Consider the following 26,294-nt stretch of genomic DNA (forward strand, 5'->3'; position numbering starts at 1 on the left):
CTCTTTTCAATGATTTTGTGTAGTTGTTTTAAGGAAGATTCTTTAGGATCTTGCTCTTTTGCATTTATGATGGTTTTCATCTTCTCAATCATTCAGTTATGCCATCATATGGCTCTCCCAAACAAGCCCTATTGATGTCGGTATAACAAATTATACTCAATATGGGCTTGATGAAATTGAGGAGATATTCAACATGATCCCACCAAATATCATCTAGGATTGTTTGCTTAATATTTGTTGCCCATGTAGTGCTAGATTGCAATTAGGGTTGACGACCATGTTAGAGAGTGTCTCTCAAACCTTCACACATTGTCTGAAGATAATTGTGCTGGAGGCAAAATGAGTCTCAAGAATCTATTTGAAAATCAAAATAAAAAAAAAAAAAAAAAAAAATAAATAAAAAATAAAAATTAAATTTTTTACTAAAGTGAAACATATATATTATAATAAATCTTATTGCTCCTTTAACAATTTTTATTTCGAGAATGTTCTGAATATGCCTTGTTACATATGGTGGTTGGTGATGAGCATTTGGATCTCTTCAGCCTTGGCATACTTTTGTTCTATCCAATCAATTTTGGCACCAATTTGTTGTAGCATAAGTGGATAGCACAAGGTGTCCAAAATATATGTGAATAATGCTCCTCAACTAATAAACTAGTTGTTCTACAATTATTGGCATTCTTTGTTATGACTTGAACAATGTTTCAAGGCCCCACTTCCTCAATGGCTGTCATGAGAATGCTAGCAATAAATGCACCATCTTTCATCTCCCATTCACAATCCACTACTCTAAAAAACATTGCCCTTTTAGGGTACATTGCAATAACATTGATCAATGACTTTTTCTTGCATCGTTTCATTTTGGCCCACGAATCCCTATGGGCTTCAATGACTATGAATTTCACCTCTTTTCCAATAAGATGCTATATAATTTTTGTTCTTTTCTGATTTTTTTGTATTTTTATGAATTTGAACAAAAGATAACTGAACCAGTGAACTGAAAAATCAAACAAGTGGTTGGAAATATATGAAATAAATCCTGATTGGCTGATATTCCCTCCTGGCCAGTAATCAATTAAGTATAAGGTCAGTATCATCATTTGTACTTGTAGATCAAGAGTATAAACCCTAAATCAGAAATAGATTCAAATTTAAAAGTGAAAATGTCCACAACAATAGGAATCCACTAGAAACTGACTTTTTATTGAAGGCAGCAACATGAACAATTACAGTGATTGATATGAAGCATAGTTGAAAATCTCGGACTCGCCTCGGACTCGGCAAACCAAAATTTTGGACTCGGACTCGGACTCGTGAAAGACTCGCGAAAGACTCGGCAAAGACTCGGCAAAAAAAAAAAACCGTAGTTTTACAAAAAAACATAAAGAAATTAATGCATTTAGAGAACATAAGTGCCATAATTGAAACATTACACATGTCATATGATCTACAAAGTACAAACACGCAATATTTGAAATTTCATCATTCATGGCAGCATATTCAAGTTTCAAGTTTCAACTCTAAAATGTATAATACTATAATGGCAGCATAAGTATATAAATGTTCACAAAATTACATATAATGATATGTCCAAGTCCAACTGCAAATGTGAAAAACAGCAATGTGAATGAACAAACCAAAGAGAAGACTACATCTTCCTCTTTGTATTTTTCCTAATATAGCTCAATTTTTCAGGCCTTGAGCTAGAAGTAGTAGCAGTGGGTGTTGTGGTATCTAAATGGTGAGATGATTCTTCTTCAAAGTCATAGTCCTCATCATCATCCTCATCTTCGTCCTCATCTTCATCCAATCTTGCTCCTTCTGCATCTTGTGCTGCTCCTCTCTCTATTTCTGCAATTTCTTCTTCGGTAAGGAGGACATCATCACCATCATTTTGTTCATTCATGGTCCAATCACCATATGGATCAATTTCATCCAAGTCAATGGCCTCATGTGAAACACCCTCCACCTGTCTAACTCGAAGGCGAAGGTTGTACCGAACAAATACTAGATCATTGAGCCGCTTTTGTGACAATCTATTTCTCCTTTGTGTGAATGCTTTCAAAGACACTCCAATTTCGTTCACACCCAGAAGCACTGCATGGCTGAGACAAAACACGGATAGCTATCTTTTGAAGATTAGGCGTGCCGGCACCATAATTCTCCCACCATAAATCTACAAAAAACATTTAGAAATATTAGAATTGAGAAAAAAATGTAACAATCAAGTTTGTAGATTTTTTCTTGCACTATTGAACTAAGTTACTAAATGTTTTACCTGGTTGTTGTTTTCCTCTCCTATCAATTGCTAGTTGTGATGAGAAGAGTCTCCCCTCTGCACTTTTGTAGATCTTGAACAATGGAATGAACATTTCCAAATTCAGAAATAGATACTAGATAGTCAAAGTGTCAAACTCAAATTCAATAATGAACATTTCCGAATTCATAAATAAAGATAGAGCAATTGCAAATGTCAAATCTCACCTCCAACTCATCAAGAACCTTGTCTCTCAACTCAGGATCAGGTGTCATCTTATCAATGCATGTAATAACACCTGCCATGACCTCCTCATCAGCCCTAAATGAATCAGAGAAGTAGAATTTCGGGTTCAAAAAGTAGGCGAAGGCATGTATCGGTTGGTGGAGTTGGTTTGTCCACCTACGATCAATGATGTGCCAAAAGATTTCACATTTTCTTGCATTTCCACGATAGTAATGTGAAATGGCCTCTTTGGCCCTATCCATGGCCTCATAAATGAAACCCATTGGCATGCCCTCTCCATCCACCATACGAAGAACCCTCACCAAAGGTTTTGTCACCTAAAAAAATTAAAACAAATTTTAAATTAATACAAAATCAACCCCTAAAAAATAAAATCAGCAAATAGACAAGATTGTATAAACTTTACTTTTGTGTTTGTTACTTACCGCAGTCAACTCCTCTCCACTTTTATTGAACCCATCATCAAAAACAATGGTCACAATCTTCTCTGCTTCAGGTCTTTTGGAGTATGCAGACCCCAACCAAGCATCTGACACAAACATCTGCTTAAGATGAGGAATGGCACTAAGAATGCTCTGCAAAGTGATGAAGTGGCTAGCAAATCGTGTCACTCCAGGTTGCACAAGGTCCTTGCCATTTGTGTATTTTCTCATCAAAGCAAGCACCCAAGTATGGTTGTAGATGAATTTGGTGACACTTTTTGCATCTTCAACCACCTTCTTCACCCATCCAATCTTCCCAATGTCCTCTAGCACCAAGTCCAAGCAATGTGCAGCACAAGGACTCCATGTAATCGAAGGATGCCTCTGCATAAGCATTCTACCTGCAGATACATATGCAGCTGCGTTGTCCGTGATAATTTGGACAACATTCTCAACTCCAACTTCCCGAACCACACCATCCAACAGATTACACAAAGTCTCTACATTTTTTATTTCATTTGAGGCATCAACAGACTTTATGAATACCATTGCACCATTTGAAGCCACCAAGAAGTTGAGAAGAGTCCTATTCCGTCCATCTGTCCATCCATCAGATAAAATGCTGCATCCTTTTCTCTTCCAATACCTTTTCTGATCATCAACCACACCTTCTGTATTTTTCACAGCTTTCTCTAGCAATGGCCCACTGAAGTCATGACCTGTTGGGGCCTTAAACCCCTTACCCGCCACTGTACATGCATTAACAAAACTTTCCCAATACACATTGTTTGCTGCATTGAAAGATAGATTATTGTAAAACCAAAAGTTTGAAGCTGCTATCCGTGCTTGTTCATGCTTCTCTTTATTCCATCCTGTACCTTCAAGTGAAGGTTGTGCACCTGGAACATTGCGTGGTACAAAAAAATTAGGGTCTGATCTAACAGGAGTGCCACTAGCCTCACCCTCATTGTCACCAAAAGATGAAAGTGACTGACGACCCCGACTATGACCAATGGGACCCGAAGTGGACAATGTGGGATTCATTGCAGCTGCTATGGCTTCTCTTGTTTTTTGCCTTTCTTCCTTATGCATATCATTCTCAGCAAGAATGGCCTTCATCTCTCTAATAATTTCAGGAGTTGATTTGGGGCATGCCTCCACACCATATCCAGGTATTTGTGCAAGGTGGTATTTTAATCTATTGATTCCACCAGTCATCCATCTTGTGCATTCGGTGCAAGTGACCTCCCCCTTTTTGCTTCCTGCAATCCCATATTTCCAAGCTTTATCTCTTTGTCTTCCTGACCTTGGGGTTGCCCTTGGAGTTGAACTTGCCATTGCTGATTTAACATGAAAAAAAAAAATTAGCAGGGTTTTATGGAAAATCAACAAAAAAAATGACAATGAATCATTTGGGAAAAATAGCATTCAAAAACAAGAAAGAAAAAAGAGGAAATAACTTAGGAAAGAAAATAGAAAAAAATTTGGCAGCATATCCCCTTGTTTTTCAAGATTTTTTTCAGTTTCAAAACAATGAAATGATTCAAATGAAAAAAAAAAAGAAAGAGAAAAATCCTTACCTAGATCTCTCTTGCTGATTTTTTCTTCTTCCCTCTACTCCTCCAAACCCTTCTAACCTGCTCCAGCCAAAAAAAACCCAAATTGAAGTCAAAAAATGAAAAAAAAAAGTGGTTTTAACCCCCACGGGCGCGTTTTTTCTGGGCCCGCGAGTCCCTGTGAAAGACTCGCGAGTCTGAGCGAAAGACTCGCGCGAGTCTTTGCGGAAGACTCGCGAGTCTTTCGCAGGGACTCGCCTGGACTCGCCACGCGAGTCCTAGGCGAGTCGACTCGGCTCGCCAAAGGACTCGTGAGTCCGTGGCGAGTTCGAGGCGAGTCAAAGAGTTTTAAAACTATGATATGAAGTACTGGAATTTCAATTTCATTTTACATATGATCTATTCCACTCACAATATGACTGAGAATGCATGATGTAGATGGTTCCCAATGTTAATGTTAGAACCAGAAACATAAGACACAGAAATCTGAAACAATAAAATTTCATAAGAACAAGGATACCCAAGTATTTATCCTGGGAAAACCCTCCACCTGAGGGTGCAAAAACCCAGCCACACCAAAAATTAAACTTTATTGAAGTCACAAACTTGAATACAAAAGCTCTCAAACTGAATGATCTAGACACAATTGTTAACCCTTAACAATCAGAAGATGAAGCCGATAACATCTGAAACTGAAGGCTTCTACAATACGGCCAGCACAAAGCTTTTTGAGACATATAATAATCATCCCTCAATCATACACAAGAAGACAGAGAAGATATATACACCGAAGAAGATACAGAGATGCTACAAAAAATACTGTCGAAAAACTCGATTCGTGAATGATCACTCATACAAATATATAATAGTCTCTCTTTAAGGACTTTTCTATACTCCGAAATATGAACTGCTGACCTCCTTTAAAGAAACAACAAGGCTTGAAAAATCTGAGATGGAGGAGACGAAAAGCCAACATCCAGATCAGGCAATATGCTGGACGGCAGTTACAATACTTGCCATTACAAACTCCAGCACCGACAAGAGCCATAAAACGTAGACAAAAGCGAACCTCTTTCCAGATGGAATATGAAGAGAAAAGAAACCGCTGCCAGCATTCACGAGGCTCCCAGGAAGCTGCAAGTCATACATGCAGGTCGGTGACAGTTATCAAGGAAGCCGTTACGCATCAGCTTCTCTTAGAAGTGTAGGAAGAAACCATCGCAGGCAAAATGAAATCTCCTAAAAACATTAACACCCAATATGTATAGTGGTGGCTCAAATTTGCGCAGGTGTACGGTAATGGCAAGTTGGCAGCTGGAAAGAGGACGATAATGCAGTAATAATTCCTCCCAGCAGCTGTCACCTCCCAACAATGTATGACAGCAATAAATGCTACTGTATAGCTGGTATTAATCACCAAAAATAGTGCGAAGATTCTCCTTAAATGCTGATGCCAACAAAGGTGTTTGAAGATGATGCTGTTTGCTGCCCTTGGTGATGTCAAATGCTGGACGATACTCCAAATCATACTGTCAAATGATGTGAAATTGTGTCCAAGGCTGGCATACAAATAATGAGTGATAAAACAACAATAAATATAAAAAATACAATGATGAATCCATTTGGCAATATCCAAATATTTTGTTTGCAAAGCCTACGACCCCATTCTGAAATCTTGCATGTAATTGCTTTACATTCAGCTCCAATGCAAACCCCATGTGTGTTAGTTTACATTTGTCATTTAACTCTATTCTCACACCCAAACAAATGACAAATGAAACTAGTTGTTGAGTTAGATACAATGATAATTTTACAAGGTGCAACTACCTTCTAATAATATGCAATGAATGAAAATCATGTGTGCTTTTAACCAGAAAGCAGATGAAAGGTGTAGCTTTTAACCAAAAAGCTTATAAAGGGGGAGTGATAACAACTAATTCAGAATGAGATAGAATACAAAGATTCTATACTGAAATAACCAGATCACAACTATTAGAATATTTAATTATATTTGAGTCACCTATATTTAGTTCCTTGTTTAATGGTCATTTAGCTTTTTAGTTAATTAGCTTTTAAGCTTTATTTAACATTTAGCTTTTTCTTTTTAGTTAATTAGCTTTTAAGCTTTATTTAACGTTTAGCTTTTTGGTAGTTCACTTTAAACGACTTGTTCTTAATTTAGAACGTCGTCTTGTAATCTCTATATATACGCTTGTATATTGTTGAATAGATTATCCGATTATTGAATCATTCATTCAATTCATTTTTCATGGTCTCAGAGCGGGTCGATGGGATTTTTTAAAGTTTGGCGAATTTTTTAATAAAAATTCATGGCCTTCTTTCTGGAATATTTTCCATATTTTTTTAATTGTTTTTTTATAAAAAACGATTTTGCTTTTTTGAAGGCTTTTTGAGGGTTTCGAGTTCGTGGGCAAATTCCTTTGTGCTGGGCAGCAATTCATGTTTTTTTTAGGGTTCTGGAGATTTTTGGGCCTGCAATCTGGAGGTTTTTTTTGAAGATCGGAAATTTTCCTAGGGTTTTTGCAATTTTCGACTAGGGTTTTGACCCTTCAGTTCAAGTCGAAATTTTATTTTGCTTGCAGATTCTTGGTGGGTTTTTCGAGACCTCAACTGGGTTGTCGTCAGATTTTTTGGGTGCATCGTTTTCCGTGCCTCAAATTTTGAGCCGTCAGATCTGCATTCTATTTTCAGATTCTTGGTGGGTTTTTCGAGAGCTTTTCTGGGTGCCTCATTTTCCGCACCTCAAATTTTGTGCCAGTAAATTTGCCTTAGAATTTAAAAACAGTTCACAATTTCTGCTATTTCTGTGGACATTGGTAATTTTGCTATTTTTTTTTTGGGCACTATTTATGCTATTTTAAGTTTGCAATTTTTTTTTAATTTTTGGATTTCTTCCTATTGTGACGTTTTCACACATCGCCCCATTGCAAATGGGGACCCTTGTTTTTTGCTTTTTAGGGTTTGTTCTTTAGGTTTTTTAGGGTTTTGTCGGTTAGCCTTTGCATTTTGAGTGCTGTCGGGGAGATCAATAGGGTAGCAAGTCCGGCTTGAGTGAGGTCTTGATCCTGAAATTTGGCTAAGTCTGGAATGTCCTGATCCTGAAATTTGACTAAGTCTGGAAACTGAAAAACCTCCAAAAACTAGATTTTGCAATATAACTACTGGAGGTCTGAAACCACTCTCAAACATCCTGAAAGTATATATGGAATATAACTTAAAGTATAAGAAAGAAGAAACATAGAAGGAAATGTCACTTATAGTTAAATGTTATATTCCATTAAAATTGTCCTGATAGAGAGATCGAAAAGTCAAATTTCGCTCCTATCCTTCTCCAAGGGTCCAGAGCGAAAAGCGCTCCTGTCCCTCCCAAGAGGACCAAGGCGAATCGCTCGTGTCCCTCACCAAGGGTCCAGAGCGAAAATGCTTAGTGGAGTCATTCCTGACCTTGTTTGGACGAATTGAGACATCAAAGGCATGGTGAAGGACGAAATGAGCATGATAGAGCATCCAGACTTGATCAAAAACGATGAAATGATGAAGTTTTTGCCTAGAAGGTCAAACTCGCTCCTATCCCTCACTGAAGGACCAGAGCGATTTTCTTTATATGCACAATTTTAGACCTTTTTTGGACATTAACTTTTATTCATAGCATTAAGTAAGATGATATCTTCCTTAGCCAAGACATTTTTTGATGAAAATTGTAACGATTTGGCCTAGAGAGCAAATTTCGCTCCTGTCCCTCAGTGAAGGACCGAAGCTTAAAATCAAATATTGCTTTGTCCTTGCAGGATTTTGACGACTTGACGATTTGAAGAGGTCCAAGGAGATGTGTTTTACCAAATGAATATAACTTGGAGTGCCGTTGTGAAGGAGAATAACCCAAGATGCAAAAATCGCTCCTGTCCCTCTCCAAGGGACCAGGGCGATATGATGATTATGTTGTCTTTTCTTCAAGTTCAGGACATTCCAAGTTCGGATACATGGTGGTGAAGACATTTAAGGCGTCTTAATCAAGCACAAAGTTACAAAGGTCGCCTATGTTGAAGGAATTACACCAAGACCCCTAGTTCGCTCCTGTCCCTCAGGAAGGGACCAGAGCGAAATTCTTATAATGGCTTAGATTTCGAAAATTTGTCAAGTGTCAAGCGGCCAAGGGGATCAAGGGGACTTCATTTTACGCGTTGAAAGCAACTACAAGTTGAAGAAGACAAGGACAAACTCAAAACCTTGAAGTTCGCTCCTGTCCCTCTGGAAGGGACCAGAGCGATGTTCATCATATTGGCCAAATCTCTCAAAATTTACGTTAAGTCAAGATTTTACAAGGTGGTAAAAGGTCCAAGGCATGATTAGGAGGTGATATACAAAGGCTTCAAACGTTAAAAGATCATCAAATCGAACAAAGAGGCTATATCGCTCCTGTCCCTCTCCAAGGGACCAGGGCGATTTGCATAGGATCTTTCATTTTCCTTCAAATGCATGTCAAGGCAAGTTTACACAAGATCAAGGACGTCTTTTAAAAGGTAATGAACGAAGAACAAAGATGGAAAGCTGGCGAATTTAGACCAGGACACAGGGATCGCTCCTGTCCCTCTCCAAGGGACTAGGGCGATGATCTTCTAAACATCAAGGTATCTTGTGGAATTCAAGCAAAACGAAAGTGGAATGAAAGAATAGCATTGTTTATCCTTCACAATGAAGATTGAAGTTCGAAGTTACAAAGGCGAAGGAGAAAACACATGGATCGCTCCTGTCCCTTTCCAAGGGACCAGGGCGATATTTGCTAGAACACTTGTTATCCTTTGAAGATCACGTCAAAGCAAAGTTGCACAAAGTTTAAAACATCATTTGGAAGGCGATACAAAGGAGGAGAACGTTAAAATGTTACCAATTTGAGCTTGAAATGGAGAAAACATCAAGATCGCTCTTGTCCCTCTCCAAGGGACCAGGGCGATGATCCTCTAAGCATCAAATATGCCTCGTAGAAGTCAAATGAAACAAGCGTGGAGTGGAGAAATGATGTCATTATTCGCCTTATGATGAAGATTGGAGATCGAAGATGCAAAATCAAGGAGAAAGCATGAAGATCGCTCCTGTCCCTCTCCAAGGGACCAGGGCGATATCACATCTAAAGGGCATTCGTTTGCAAAGACAAGTCAATCAAGCTCGAAATCCCTAGCAAAAATGGCAATTTCAACGTAGGAATGAAGATTTTGAACGTCAAAAGTACAAGGATCGAGACTAAAATGGTAGATCGCTCCTGTCCCTCAGTCAGGGACCAGGGCGATGAGGTTTGAATCTTCCCACTTTTCCAATTTTTGCGCTAAACAAATATTTTTGAATTTATTTAGATGCTAAAAAATCGATAACTTGGAAAATTCAATTAAATTAGCATTTAAATATTGCGCTTGATATTTATTAATTATTTTTGCCTTTGTAAAAAAATCGAATTTGATAATTTAAATAATAAAGGCATAAAATTAATTAATTATAAATAAAAATGGGGCGCTTGATCTAAAATTTGTTTCATTTTACAAGGGTCGGCCTTTAAGTTTATTTTAAATTTGTCTTATTTACCAAAGTCGGCCTAAGATCAATATGAAGGTAAGCGCCTATAAAGGGAAGGTGGTTTATTCATTTCAAATCATCATTTAACATCCTTCATTAGCATGCGATTTGGAGAATACAAAGGAGGTGCGAAATTGTCATTCAAGAGGAGGGCGCAGACATCATCAAAGGAGTGCGAGCTTAGTCTCAAGTTGGGCGAACTTGCCAAAGACCACGTCAAAGATATCCTCAAGGGTGATGAATTGATAAAGGGATCGTTCATTTAAAGGAGATCACGTTGAAGCCATCTAATTTTGATTTTGCCGAGGCGAATTCCTTTATTTTGCATTTTAGAGTTAAGCTCTCAAGTAAGGTATGGCAAGATCCCTTGTTTTAATTTCGAATTTTGATTGTCATAGCCTTAAATTTTGAATTTTTGAAATTTTGAATTGTAATAGCTCAATCTTTTTTTTAGGAAATAATAACTCAAGGATTTATTATGAAGTTTCCTAAAAAATTAATCTCTAATCTAGTTATTCATTGCAAAATCATGTTGCTAATTTTGAAATGTTGTGTAGGCATCAAATGGAGATCTCATCAAGAAAAATCAAGCCGAATCAAGGACGATCTTCGCCGGGACGATCAAGCCAGGACAGGGGCGACCTCTTTCAATCCAGCGTTCCAAGGCGAGGTACATCATCATCTTGCAAATCAAGGACAAAAGGAGTTAGGACAAGAGTTAATTAAAGATAGCCTCTCAACGACATCAAATTGAATATCTAGCAAGCTACAAGTGTCAGATGAGGTGGCATCCTAGTCATCACTCCTCCAGTCAGTGTGGTCCACCTCAGCATGTCCAGATTCAATGTACCTAACTCATGGAAGGTGGCACAAACTCCAATGTACCTACCCCAGCTATCCATTGGTCGATTTTTCTAGAAGGGACATGTGTCCAAGCAATACAATTTTATCATTGGTCAAGCATTAAATGTTATGTAATGGTTGTAACAAACCCTAATTAGGGTTTTCATTGTTGAATCTTGGCCATTGATCTTGAATTGATCTAAGCCATCAAATTGTATTGTGGGCACTATATAAGCCCAGGCATTTCATTTGTAAAGGGCTAATTTAGCAATAGCTAGAGAGTTAGTAGATAGAGAGTAGTTAGAAGTTGATAGAATAGCAATTAGAGTAGAATAGGAGGACAAGGCAAGAAATTGTTGCCATTGATTGTAAACAAACTCCATTTTCATTGAAGTAATGGTGAAGTGTGTCGTTTCTTGCAATTTGCATGGTTTCTTGTTGAGTCTTCAATCATAGATGGTAGATGATTAGATGAATGGAGGAAATGCGATTGATTGATTGTGGAATTCGTATATCCATACTACTAGCAGTTTGTTGATTGCAGACTTGCCTTGTGTAGTCAACTGGAATCGTTCAACCTAAGCTCAATTTCAATTTGTCGCTTCTTCATTGATATGCATCAACTTGATGGTGTCTATGCCTGCGGTGATGATTTGAACATCATAAAGCTTCCCTTAGAAGATCGCACTAGCCTTGTGTAGATGTTCCATTGATGTCAAAACAAGACCTAGTTAGAGTTTTGTCAAAGATCAATCATTGCTCCTACATTCTTAGTATTAGGATTAGATCCTCTCTTCGCTCTTATCCTTTTTCCATTTTTTCAAATCCAAGCTAGTCAGAGCTTGTGTTCCAGCAAAGCAGATCGGAAGTTCAATCATCAGATGTAAGTCCCCTTGTGATTCCAGCAAATCACATCACACCACGAAGAGCTTATCCACACGTAGAGACCCTACCAAAAGAACATTGGAGTCATCCTAACTGATCTTCATGCGAATCTTCAGCAGTTAGAGACTTTATTCAAGAGAGGATAAGATGCCTTTAGGTATTTTATTCTGTGTATGATGGTGTACAAAATACACGTCAACACTTCCAAACCTCGAAATTTGCACCTTAGAATTTGTGCCAGAATTCTCCTCCCAGGGTTTTAGATTTTTTGTGCAGCTGCTTCTATTCTGATTTTTGAATCAAATTCTTTTGTCTCATGCTTTCACTAGGTTGACCTCGTCCAACCTTCATTTTCGTGATGGCATCTTTGACCAACATCATGTTGGAACACATTCAAAAGTTCAACAGTTACCACAACACTTGGAAACAGTGCATGTTCACGATATCTGAATATCATTGCCTTGATCAGATTGATTTAGGCCAGACCTTGTCCTATAGGTCCAAGGGTTTTCACATTTTTTTCCTCAAAAAATGTTCACAGGGTTTAGAATTTTTTCCTTCAAAATTATTATCTGTCATCTACAAAGCTTGTGTGGGTTTTCTGATTTTTCTCCACAAAAAATCATGGGAGGGTTTTGCTTGATTTTTGCTCAAAAATCAGGGAGTGTTTTCTTACCACATGATGTTTGCTATTTTGCCGTGTGAGGTTTGCTGTTTTACCACGTGATGTCTGGTATTTTACCACGTGATGTTTGGTATTTTACCACGTGATGTTGTCTGGTGTTATCCTGCATGATGTCTGATGTTTTACCGCGTGATGTTTGGTGTCTTACCACGTGGTGTTTTGGGTCTTGCCATGCAAAGTTTCAGGGTTTTGTTCGATTTTTTCCACAAAAATCGTTTCAAGGGTTTTTACCATTTTTTTCCACAAAAATGATGATTTGTATCTTCAGTTTTGGAGGGTTTGCCGATTTTTCCTCAAAATCATGGTTTCAGGTTTCAGTTTGGTTACCCAACGTCAAATTGGATGGATTCTGGTATTCTTGGTTATTAACACTTTTCAGATCTAGGGAGGGTCTCCACCATGCCAGAGTTTTATTTTCATTTGTGATCAAAAGATTTGCAGTGTCTTCTGTAGGATAGTTAGTTGATAGAATGACAATTAAGGGAGGGTATTAGAATATTTAATTATATTTTAGTCACCTATATTTAGTTCCTTGTTTAATGGTCATTTAGCTTTTTAGTTAATTAGCTTTTAAGCTTTATTTAGCGTTTAGCTTTTTGGTAGTTCACTTTAAACGACTTGTTCTTAATTTAGAACGTCGCCTTGTAATCTCTATATATATATGCTTGTATATTGTTGAATAGATTATCCAATTATTGAATCATTCATTCAATTTATTTTTCAACAACAACTTCCAATTAAATCACTGTCATAACATTCCATTCAAAGATGAATCATCCATAACAGATGTATGAATAAAATTTTAATCACTTCCAAGGACGATAAGAAATTATCCAAACAACGGTACATTCAACATAAGAAGAATAAACCATTCATCAATCATAAACACAAAGTTTATGATTTTCAGAAACTTATTCAGATAGCTTTCATTAATTGCCCCTTCAGTAATTACATCAACACCCCCCCCAAAAATAGTAGCAAAAAGAGGATCCCATAGAGGTATGTCCCACTCTAATTTATAGCCAAGTCTCAATAATTGTCATCACAGATAACGACTTCTCGAGGACAATCGTTATAGAGATAATTAAATGAGACATTAAAATAGAAAGACGACCCTCCAGAGGCTATAGTTTATGAGATGCAATAAAGCTTGAAAAATAAAGCTAATTAATCACAGTGGCCCAATGCCATTTTTTACTGAAATGATTCCATCCTTTTTCCGTGGATACATCCACTAATTGATCCCGATCTCGTGTTTTCAAAGCTTGTGTGACAATTTCAAGATCAACTCTTGCAATTACGAATTCATCATGAACTCGAATTTTTTGCATATTCTCAGGATATCCTAAAGGCATGTGTCTCCCATATTGGTATACTTTATACCATAAAGGCCATCTTCTATCGTTGGTGACATTAGGAAGAACCAGGATTTCAAGCCCAATAAACAGTCAATGAAAAATTCTGTAATACCAGAGTTCAACAGGGGAGCTTGTAGAAGAGTCGAAGGGAATGCATTACACAAACTTATGAGAGAAATATTATAGCTTTCGAAACAACTTGCTTTGAAAGAGTGCTTACATTAAAAAGAGAGAAGGTGAAAGAAACGGGGTAGATTGATCCTAACCTGTCTCTTTGCTTTTTTGCAACTTCCTTCGTGCCATAGAAAACTCTTTTGTTGTTGCGTGCTTGGGACCAAAATGAAATTAGAAAGATGGCGGCCATTTTAAGGCTCAAGGCATTATTTGCATTTAATTTTGGTGGCTAGGGTACAAAATTCTTTCTTGAAAATTAAGTTAACACACTTCGCATGTCTTCAACCACCTAATGGCTATTAATGGTCCAATGTCATGAAAAGACAGTGCCTTGAGAGTTGGAAATGCTTTGAGTCGAGTAGTTGGTAAAATATTGAACTGTTGAACCAAGCTATTGAAGGGTACATGTGTTCCAATATCTCCTAATTGACCAATTACAAAGGTTCAAATGCAACAAATGACTGACAACAAAGGCATATGCTTGAAGGGTAGTCAGGAATTTATTGAACTTATGAACCGAAAGAAAAAGGTTCGAAAACTGGTTAAACTTGTTGATTGGGTATAGAGGCTCGATAAATGCCCGACTACAAACAAGACTTAGTAATGTGAAATGGACAAGTTGGGACAAAGAGAGACATATGAACCAAGGTTTCAAACTTAAGGCGAGAAAATGAAAGTTTCAAAAATTGAGGTAACAAGAGGAATGTGAGGGTTTTTGTCATCAAATTTGGACGTGGAAGTTCAAGAGGGTTTTTGTCCTCCAAGACCTTTTAAAACAGCCGAGGTTTTTCTCCTTGAATGCCAATTCGAACATGAAACTCCAAAGTGGAAAATGCTAATGAAATCTTGATACCAAATGAGGCTAGGCACCCTCTTTTTATACATTATCTACTTTGGGCTCTTGATGAAATTTTCCTCCAATTAGTATTTAAAAATACTTTTCATTTTTTATTTAGTATTTAAAAAAATAAAATACTTTTCTATTTTAATGCTCTCAAAAACCTTTTATTTTAAATAATATTATTTGAGTTGCTCCTTAAATTAAAAATTGTCGGGCCAAACTTAAAAAATATAATTAATTATTTTAATTTGAAAAAGGGGATATGATAGTTTTCTTTTTTCAGAATTGCTTGCCCAAAAGCAATTACAAACTTTGATGATGAATCATGCTATAATGTTAATAGAGTTTAGATCTTGTACCCAGCAAATGAAACAATTTCTGCTAAAAAACACTAAGCAAACTCAGATGCTCAAATACCATTGTGCCAACACAATGAATCATGCCATAGCATCTGGATTTTGTTCTTGTCAAGTGGGATAACTTAAGCCGAAAATCACCATGAGGGCTACTACCACCATCACTGACATTCTTGTGCAATCCATGAACTTTAATCACCTCAACCCATTTGATCTTTAGAGGGAAAATAACAAAGAAGTATGCATGACTCATAATAACATAAATGCAAATCTCTGGGAGACTTGTGACGAGATGCCCCCCACCTTTGACTTGAATCCAACAAAGAGAGCAACCAACCTGTTGACGTGTATTTTGTACACAATCATACACAGAATAAAATACCGACAGGCATCTTATCCTCTCTTGAGAAAATAGTCTCTAACTGCTGAAGATCTGCGAAAAGGATCAGTTAGATGGACTCCAAGGTTCTTTTAGTGGGGTCTCCACGTGTGGACAAGCTTTTTAGTGGTATGATGTGATTTGCTGTTTCCTTCAAGGCGTCTTACGGATTCAGAAGCTCGAAGATTTTACTAAACTAAAGGAACTTTCAAAAAAAATGGCAAAAGGACCAGGTTTAAGGAAGTCTAATCTAGCCTAACCCTATGAACGACTTAGCATGAATGAGATTTGGCAAGACTCAACTAACTTCAATTTTGCCATAAGATAACAACTCAATTGAAATTAGTGCGATCTTCTAAGGTAATAATGGTATTCAATGCATCAAAGACCAAGGACACTACTACGAAGGTACATATCCTAGATGCGAAAATGCTTGAAGGTTAAGGACTCAAAATGTTTTCCAGTCGACCACGCAAGGCGTTCCTATAATCAGCAAGAAGCTAGTGGTTTGGATTGCGAATCCTACCAAATATCAAATCTCACACTTAGCCTTTCAAATTAACTAACTACTTCGATTGAGCGTGATTCAAGTACATCCAACAACCATGAAGATAACTTAAGAAACTTGCAACAAAACACCATAACTTCAATATTTTATTGATTTCCAAGTCATCATATACAACAATTGCTTGAATTTCTCTCTTCAAGACTCAATCTTGCTACAAAATAAAAATTGCTTACAATTCTAATCTCTCTATTTCACTCTTAACTCTATTCTCTATTTTTCTATTGACTATTCTATTACAAATGAAATGGAAAATGGGGGTATAAATAGCATCCCCAGTTACAATGAAAGGTCCAGATTGAAAGTAAATCAATGGACAAGATCATGACACCTAAACCCTAATTAGGGTTTGTTACAAATGACCTCCTTTTTACTGAACAATATTAAATACATAGCCAAATATTAAATTTGGCACAAAAATCTAGGAGGTATCAACCAATGAGAAATAAGATGTCATGTCATCTGTAACAACCTTTCATCTAGAATCTTATTCCCTTTCCAATTCTCTTTCTTAGCATATGCAATGAATTTTGTCACGATTCCTTCGATTTCTGTGCTTGGAATCTCGGGAAGATTCTTGATACTCTCTTCTAAGTGGATGACCTGATCAAATGCATCTAGAAGAGCTGCGTCCCAAGTAGGTTCAAGTTCCTTTGTTCTATCAATCAGGAGCATGGTGGCATACATCTGATCATACTGCTCATCTGTAACATCTGCGTCCTTGCGAAAGATGATCGTGATTCTATCCTCAAATTCTTGTAAATCCACATCTGTCTCGACCTCGATCCTTCTGCCAAGGATGGTACGAAGTACCTCAAATACTCTGTCCTGGATCGGATTGATCACCTCCTCAACTTGACCACATCTAACACTGATGTCCTCGAAGAGAACACTCTTTATATGGAGTAAGGTTGACCACTGAAACAAACTGTGAGAATCACCTTCTAAGATCTTCTCTTGTGCTAGAATTCTTCTAGATGTATGTCTTATAACTTTCAAGACAGGGATGACAACGTCCTTGGTATGGGCAAATGCAGCTACCGTTGCCATCAATCTGTGAATAATCTCAAGGACTTGGATAGCCTGATGGGTGATCTTCGACATCCTTGTAACAAACTCAATGGCCACTGTGTGAGATCTATCCATCCAACCACATGTACGCTGGACCAGGTTCCTGAATTTTTCTGCTTCATTGATCGATTGAAGGGGCAATGCCTGCAATGGTGATCTAACTGGATCCTGACGTCCCAAAGGTTCATTGATGTGACTGAAATATGTCCTCCATGCACCTCTCTCTCTCTCAAGCTTTCTATTCTTTTCCACTTCTTCTCTAAGCTTGTCCTTCAATGCCTCAAATGTGTCGGTGGCATCATCTAAAGTCTGCTCTGCTGTGGATGGTCCTAACTCAATAGTCTGTATATGATAGTCTTCTGCTAGGATCTCACCCTCATATTTGTCTGCTGCCGGTGTAGCTATCTGCAGTTTTCTAGATCCAGTCTCATCTCGAATCATCTTGGACATCTTTGTAGCCTTCTTTTTCTCTGTTGTCATATGTGAACGTCCCACGAGGCTCTCTAAATCAATTGCACTGTCCTCGTCCTCTATTACGATCACCTTAGTCAATCTTTCCTTCAACCAATCTGGGATATTTGATCTTGTCTCTTGAACTTGAATTTCTTTATGTACTATTTCTTCTTGTCTGGGAGGAGATGTTACTTCGTTATCATTATCTAAATCATAGTCTTGGAGAGATCCATCGGATGAAACATGCTGTGCCTGTTCTTCTTCCTGTCTGTCATTCTGTACCATCGATTCCATGGATTCTTCCACTCGAACTGTTCTATCCTCTGGCCTGGAAGAAATACCTGGTGTTTGATCTTTGTTGGCACCTTGCTTTTTCTTGGAAGGCTCTTTCTTTTCTGATCTTTCCTTTCTCTTCGAACCTCTCGAATGGAGATTGCCCTCACTGGCACATCGAAGGTTACCTTCACCTGAATTCCTAGGATTAGGATTGCCTTCACTAACACTGGCTCCACCTTCGGCTGGCTTTTCTTCCAAAGTAAAAGACATGGCTATGCCTTGTTCTCTCAACTTCTGATGCTGAACGTCTACCCACCTGCGAGTACAAGACAAGACTGGTGCCATCAAATCATCTAAATCCACGGCCTCGGGCTCATTCCAATTCAAACTTATTGTTTTGCTTTCTCTATCATATGAAGATTGGATGTGCCTGCCGTTGTCCTGAGCTTGGTCGGCCACTCTGTAAATCTTACATTTCCTGATGAAATCCAAAGGCAATCTAGAATGTATCTTTCGTTTCACTTCGAGATCATCTAGGAGATTCATCATAAAATCTTCAATCTGGTACTCATGTCTAAATCTTCTACCGACCGTCTCCTCTAAATGTCCATGAGGATCAAAACTATTCCTCCAAGCAAAAGATGAAAAAGGATACAAGGCTAACTCCCTCTCTGCGTCATCCATGGCTGAGACATTAGGACATACCTCAACTGAATTACCCAAAATAATAGGTACCTGAACTCCATTCTGATGTCTGTGTCTGAATGCCTTCACATATGCTGCCAACTGCCTTGTTACTTCAAGTAACACAATTCTGTCTGTCGGGTACCTCGGCAACATGTATGGAGGTAAAGGACATCCATACACTCTAATGTAAGTGAACTTGGGAAACTGAATGAACCAAGCACCGTACCTCTTGATGAATTCCTGGGCATCCTGAGATAATCTGTTGTGAATCCCTCCTTGCAGCGTCCTTGTGATGTTCATTGTGAAAGTATCATTGATTAACTTGTAGTTCTTCCCTGGTGGATGATGCAAGTAGGTATAGGATTCACAAACTCTGACCTCGCCGGGTCCTCTTCCAATCACTCCTTTGTGAGGTAGTCCTGCGTACTCAACGCTCCTGATTAAGGCATAGATGACGTATGAACTCATGTGGAAGGACTTAGTGGCCCTGAGTCTTCTCAACTGTACGTCTAAGCAATGGCTAATTATCCTAGCCCAATGAATTGTACCCTTTCCTTGAACAATCACCTGGATGAAGTAAAACATCCATTTCTCAAAATAGAAGGCATGAGGTGCTCCTGTAACTCTGTTGAGCATGGTGATCAAATCTCTGTACTCCTCTTGGAAATCAATCCTGTGCGGTGTGTTCGGTACTTTGCTCAGACGGGGACGACTCTTTAGTAGCCAGTTCTTGTTGATTATGCTTAGGCAAGCATCTGGATCATCATCGTACACTGATCTGGCTCCTTCAATGCTCTTGTATATCATGTCCCTGTGCTCGGGAAGATGGAAGGCTTCACTTATAGCTTCCTCTGAAAGGTACGCCAAAGTGTTTCCCTCATTGGACACAATTGTCCTGGACTGTGGATTGTAATGACGGGCACACTCGATCATCAACTCGTGGCACTGAATGGCTGGAGGAAAACCGGCCGCCTTAATGATGCCACTCTCTATTATTCTTCGGGCGACAGGTGATGGCTTGCCGATGTAAGGGACCTCTCGGAACTTCTTCGTGCTAAAGTTCCCCAAGTTTGTATCTCCAATGTTGCTCCACTTGGACACGATCTTGGTCTCCACTTCTTCAGTCTTCTGATCTTCTTTCATGAGAGCCGAGCGACTGGTGGATGCTCCCGCCTTTGGGGTCGCCATACCTACACAACATTTCATTATAAGAAATAGATTTTTGCAATAAATAACGTAAATAAGAGAGATAAATTTTAGGAAACCTCATGATAAGTCTCTAGAGTTATCATTTCCTAAAATACAACGATCGAGCCAAGAGATATTCAAGAATCAAAAATCTCAAAATTTGAAATATGACGATAAATGAATAAAGCAATAACAATTAAATCGCCATACCTCGATAGAGAGCTAACTCTAGAATGCAAAAACAAAATTTGCCTAGGCAAAATTTGAGGTATAAAGATAATCTTCAATATGATCTCCTCAAATTTGACTTCGCCACCTCTGGATAGAATGTGATCTTCACTTATCGCCTTGGACGTGGTCTCAAATGGATCTTCAAATTCGCACCAACAAATCTCCAAGTCCTTAGCAAATTCACCTTAAGCGTGGTCTTCAAATTCGCACCACCCTTGGATGAATGAAACTCGCACCACCCTTGAACACACTTCGCACTATATTCGCCTCCCTTAATTCGCATGTAGAGAAGGTAAAATAATGATGTAGAAATGATAACTTTTACCCCCCTTATATAGCGCTTGCATCCTTTACCCATTAGGCCGACTTAATAAAAAATAAAACCATTTTTTTTAAATGATTTGCAATGAAATGACAAGGCCGACCTCCACACATGAGCGCTCAAATCGATTTTTTATTAATTAATTAATTAATTATTTAATGCCTTGCGTTTTTTTTTTAATTGAGAATTTCGATTTTAAATAAAGGCAAAAATAATTAATAAGTGTTTAATGCCACATTAAATGCCAAATAAAAGTGGATTTTTAATTTTTAAATTGATTTAGCATTTAAAGCAAATTCGAATTGTTTTAATTTGGCGCCAAAACTGGAAAACAAAGGGACGTACCTCATCGCTCTGGTCCCTTGGAGAGGGATAGGAGCGATCCATGATTTTGGTCTAGATTCTTGCATTTTCAACGTTCAACTCCTTTACTTCCACGTCCCAAATTGATCATCTGGTGGTCCTTTCGAATTTGAATGCCTTTCTTGTGCGAGCAAATGCATCTTATGATCATTATCGCCCTGGTCCCTTGGAGAGGGACAGGAGCGATCTCCATGTTTTTGCTCGAAATTCTCCATTTTGGTATGACCCTTTCCTTGCATCATCTTTTGAATGTCATTTAAAACCCTGTGCGTCCTCGATTTTAAAAGAATATCATGCGCTTTGTCTAACATCGCCCTTGTCCCTTGGAGAGGGACAGGAGCGATCTCCATGTCTTCATGTTCACCTTGTATCTTTGACCTTCGAAATATCATTGTAAGGCGAACAACATCCATGCTCATGTCCTTTGCGCTTATTTCCCTTTGCTTTTATTATGTGTTTGGATGTATTAAAGGGACCATCGCCCTTGTCCCTTGGAGAGGGACAGGAGCGATCCATTATTTCTCCTTGATCTTGGCGACTTTTAAGCTTCGATCTCCTTTGCAATGTCCTTCAAACGTCGTCCTTCGCACTTCCTAACCTCGCTTCGCCTTGATCTTTGAAGGAACGTGAGTGTTTTGATAGTATCGCCTTGGTCCTTGTCCAAAGGGCAGGAGCGATCTTGATTTTCTCACGTTCAATATGCATTTTTAACCTTCGATCCTTCATTGTGATGTTTTCCAAACGCCGTCCCTTGTCTTGCTTAACCTCGCCTTGCTTCGATTTTGGAGGAATATGAGCGCTTTTGATAGGATCGCCCTAGTCCTTGTCCAAAGGACAGGAGCGATGTGGGGCCTTTACACCATTTGGCGATGTTTGGACGTTCAAAATTCTTGTTTATCACCTTGTTGTCATACCATGGACCCTCCAGAACATTGCAATATATTGTCCTTACGTGAATTTTGTATGAAATGATCAATACATCTAATATCGCTCTGGTCCCTTGGAGAGGGACAGGAGCGAAGTTCATCATTATGTGCTTGTTCTTGTTTGTACCAACTTGCACTCAACTTCATTGCGTGGAATGATGTCCTTTCAACCCTCTTGGTAACTTGAAACTTGTTTGCCTTTTGAAATTTACGCCATTATGTAGATATCGCTCTGGTCCCTTCCCAAAGGACAGGAGCGATCTGGGTCTTAGGGCGCAAATCCTTCCATGTGATGACCTTTGCAACGTTGCGCTTGATGGAAATGCCTTGAGATGTCTTCGCCACCCTTCGTCTTGACTTGGATCGGCCTTGAACCTTGGAGGGACGACCTTGAACTTTGGAGGGACGTATCATCACCATTGTATCGCCCTGGTCCCTTGGAGAGGGACAGGAGCGATCCTCCCTTTGTGGCCACTATCTCACTTTGCCTGGTTCCAAGTTTATATTCAACGGACTCGTCCTTCTTCCCTCTATTCGTTCATGCCTTGACATCATTTGTAACTTTGCAAGAAAAGCAATTATATCAAAAATCGCTCTGGTCCCTTCCTGAGGGACAGGAGCGAACTAGGCATTTAGCACTGGTATGGACGTCCAAAAAATCTTCAAATTATATTCAATGCGTTCATCTCATGTTTTCCTTTGTTTTTGAACGTAAACTTGCCTTGACCCTTGTCTAGATTTTGCAAAATGGAGGAAATCTCTCTGGTCCCTGGGAGAGGGACGAGAGCTACAAGGTACCTCGCCCTGGTCCCTTGGAGAGGGACAGGAGCGATTTAGTCAATATAGGTCATTTTCCTTCGTTTTTGCATCTCAAATTATATTCATTTGGCAAAGCATCTTCCCTTGGACGTCCTCAAATTGCTAAGTCATTAAAATCTTGCAAGGACGAGGCGAAATTTGATTCGTAGCTCCGGTCCTTCACTGAGGGACAGGAGCGATTTTCCTTCTAGAGGCCTTTCTGTGCTCATGAAAATCTTCAATTTATATTCAATGGAAAGATCTCGTCGTTCTTCATCACTTCAAACGTAAAATTTGTCTGGACTCTGCAAGGATGATGAGACATTTGAAATTGAGCTCCCGTCCTTCACTGAGGGACAGGAGCGATTTTGCTCCTACAAGCCAAAATAACAAGATTTTTCACATTTTAACACTTCACGAGGTGAAAACAAATCAATTCCAATGCCCGGGATCAAAATTCAAAAAAGTCAAAATTTGGTCAAAATATTCAATCAGACAAAAATTCATATTGACGGTCAACCCTTAGACAAGTTTAAGCTCTGCATGAACATTCCAATTGAAAATTAGACCATTTTGGCGAAATCATTGCATTCAAAATTTGCATTCTAGAAAAGAAGCTCAAAAGCTCTCTCAAAACGACTGGATTTTGGCTTGAAAAGGCAAAATTTAAAACCCTAAGGCTTAGCCCTAAATCCAGACAACTAACTGACTAACAAAACCCTAAGAACGAAAGCGAAAACAAACGAAAAACAAGCAAAAAGAGGGGGTCCCCATTTGCGATGGGGCGATGTGTGAAATGGTCACAACACAACCCACAACATGCTCCTCTTTGACGTGATGATGGATGACACTCTGTTCCTCATGCTTGATGATATATTCAAGCTCCCACAAAACCAAAAGCTATCCATTAAATTTTTCTGTGCCACTTTGTTCTCAAAATGGATGTGATGATAACTCCCTTGAGTTCGAAATAGTCTTACCAGTGTATTATAGGCTGAATCCCTCAAGTATTTGGACCAATCAGATTGCATACAAGCTGGAAGAAAGTTGCAATATTCAAAATTCGTTCGAAACCTCATCCAAAACAGCATTGTGGTAGCTGGAACAAATGATATCTAGGAGAACATGAAAGAGAAGCAAAGATACACTCCTGGATGTCTCCTTCAACCTCTGGACCTGGCACCACTTTTTCTATCTCTTTATTTGAAAGCACCTCTATGTAATTTACTTGTCCTTTGCCCAAACACCCATGCCTAGGCTACCAAGGCTCTCTACAAGAAAAACACAATTTCTTCCTTTAGAGTTCATTTTATGTTTGTTAGGCCTTGAAGGTAATACACCAAGTTGAGGAAAATTCTTTTGGAAGTGTTTCTTTTGCTGTCCTATTGGAAGAGGCTTGGAGCTAAACTTGTTCTTGGCCATCTAATCCTTTATATTCGAATCTCTTTGGATGGTATCTTGCAAAGACTTTGGATCAAATGACCAAACCCTTGAGTGGTTTAATTAGAACCTCCACAAATAGCACTATGATCTCCTTTCCATCACATTTGGAACCATCATTGATAATGTTTGAAAGTCTGCCACACAATGCTCAACTGTACCCTCGTCTCAACTTTGCTAGCTCTCTAAGATGAATCTTTGGATCTTTTTTGTCAAAAGAGTCTATCAAATTTTGGCTAAATTCCTTTAGAGTACTAAAAGAGACATGCCCTTGTGTCACCATGTTGTGGTACCCCTATTCATGAGCAACCACTTCCAATTGAAAGGTAACGAACTTAATTGCCTCCTCTTCATACATAGGCCTCAATGAAAAAGTAGGTATCCAACTTCTACAACCATGGCATTGACCACTTATTTGATCCATTAAATGCAGGTATTGTGATCTTCCCCGATTGATGTTGTATGTCTTTTCTAGGTTTTTCCTGATAATGTCTTTTTCCTCCTCTATGCCTATTCCTTGCTTTCATCTCATTGTACTCAACGAAGGAGATGTCATAGTGGATTGCTGGAATTAGAGCATTGTACTCTATATGATACCTTGCCATCTTGTCCTCTGGTCGTGGTGGTAATAGGATTAATTGAGACTATCATTGGCCAAGTTGCTTCCCCTCCCATATTTTAATTTGTTTTGATAGCACTCCATTGTTGATTCATTCCTCTCAAATTTTGAGCTATTTCTCCCATGGACTATCTCATGGAGGATTGGAATTCTTTGGTCAATTCCTTGTTTTCTCGGCTGATGAATTCCTAAAGATTTGTTTGTTCACCTTGGTCAACCGTGGTTCCTTCTTTTCTTCTCTCCTCTTCCTGATATTTGATTTCTCTGTCACTCCCTTGCATGAATTTGTATCACAAATTGATCCACAGGCTGGCAAGATTCCGTGCTTTGATACCACTGTAATGTCCCCTTTTCGTTATTTTTTGATTTTTTTTGTATTTTTCTGAATTTTGAACAAAAGATAACTGAAACAACGAACTGAAAAACCAAACAAGTGGCTGGAAACATATGAAATACACTCTCATTGGCTTATATAAACCCTTTGGCAATTAATCAGTAAGTATAAGCTCGATATTATTATTTGTACTTGTAGATTAGCAGTGTAAACCCTAAATGAGAATTAGGTTCAGATCTGAAAATGAAAATGTCTATAGCAACAATAGGAATCCACTAGAAACTGACTCTTTATCGATGACAGTAGCATGAATGTTGGAGTTGATTACTCAACCCTACAATTCCTAAGGATCACTTGCAATCAAACACCTGTCACAGAAAGAGAGAAAAAACAAAGCTATGGAGGTCAAAGGCTATTGATCTAGAGAAAGCATGAACCATTATGAATGTGCAAAACTTCACAGTGAATGATAAAATAAAGAATCCTTATTAAAGGAAAAACGAAAAGCAAAAAGAAACCTATATGAAACTGTAGTTGGGGATAAAATTAGATCATGACGTGTCATGATGTTCCCCCTTCTGATATCTTATTGATTTTCTCTTGTAATTTTTTGATTTTTTAAATTTTATTAGCAAGCAAATAACTGAAAACAGTGAACTGCTTTTTTAAAAGAAACTGATTCAGATCACAAATGAAATTTCAGATTGAGATGCAACCCCACAATGCAATTAAAAGACCAGATCTAAGCAGAATGTATGAGATGGCAACAATATCGATTGCTGCCACAAATCTTATTACATTCTTTTGACTGGAAATAAGCCTTAGGGCTCGTAGATTCGTGTCAGAAACCTCTAACATTGATTCTCTCCAAGTTTGATTGCTGGAAAATAATAAATCTGAGTACAACTATCTGAAAAATATAAAAATAGCAAGTATAGATGAACCCGGAAACACCATGTGACTTGTGTAGTCTACTGAGAGTGAATGTTTAAATCTGAAACCCTTACAAAATCTCTCCAACAACTGATAAGATATGCTGATATAATGTTTTATGGTGGTGTAGGACTGGTATGGTGGCCCTAAATTGTACGGCCTGCTTAAAGAGAGGTGTATGACCTAATTAATGTTGGAAAAGACTGATAAAATGCTCAAACCCTGTGGTATGATCTGATTTGGTTCTCCACATAAATTGCCAATCCTAGAAGGATACAAGACTCCAAATGGTATGGCTTTGTGCTTGAGATGGTACGGCTGTCCTTGCAAATGGTACAAATCTGGAAAAGGGGTGGAAACAACAACAAATCAATCAAATACAGTCCAAAAACTCTACAGTGTAAATTTGATCTGTCGCCCACATGAAAATTGTCTCTACAAATAATATTAAGTGAGCCCAAAATTGTTGATTTATTGATAAAACACTATAGCTAGAT

At 38.4% G+C, this 26,294-nt stretch overlaps 2 protein-coding genes across 2 annotated transcripts in view; one reads left to right on the forward strand and one right to left on the reverse strand.

The window, feature by feature from the left end:
* Positions 1-26,294, forward strand: part of LOC131062562 (copper chaperone for superoxide dismutase, chloroplastic/cytosolic) — a 105,633-nt gene that overhangs the window by 12,176 nt on the left and 67,163 nt on the right. The window lies entirely within an intron of this gene.
* LOC131062571 (uncharacterized) lies at positions 1,263-2,803 on the reverse strand. The gene is made up of 3 exons (XM_057996268.2): positions 2,488-2,803; positions 2,282-2,354; positions 1,263-2,179 (listed from the first exon to the last, which is right to left on the reverse strand). The coding sequence occupies exons 1-3, from the start codon at positions 2,791-2,793 to the stop codon at positions 2,040-2,042; spliced, it is 519 nt and encodes a 172-aa protein (XP_057852251.1). The 5' UTR covers positions 2,794-2,803; the 3' UTR covers positions 1,263-2,039.

This window comes from Cryptomeria japonica, chromosome 5 (assembly GCF_030272615.1).
Source record: "Cryptomeria japonica chromosome 5, Sugi_1.0, whole genome shotgun sequence".
Taxonomy (NCBI): Eukaryota; Viridiplantae; Streptophyta; class Pinopsida; order Cupressales; family Cupressaceae; genus Cryptomeria; species Cryptomeria japonica.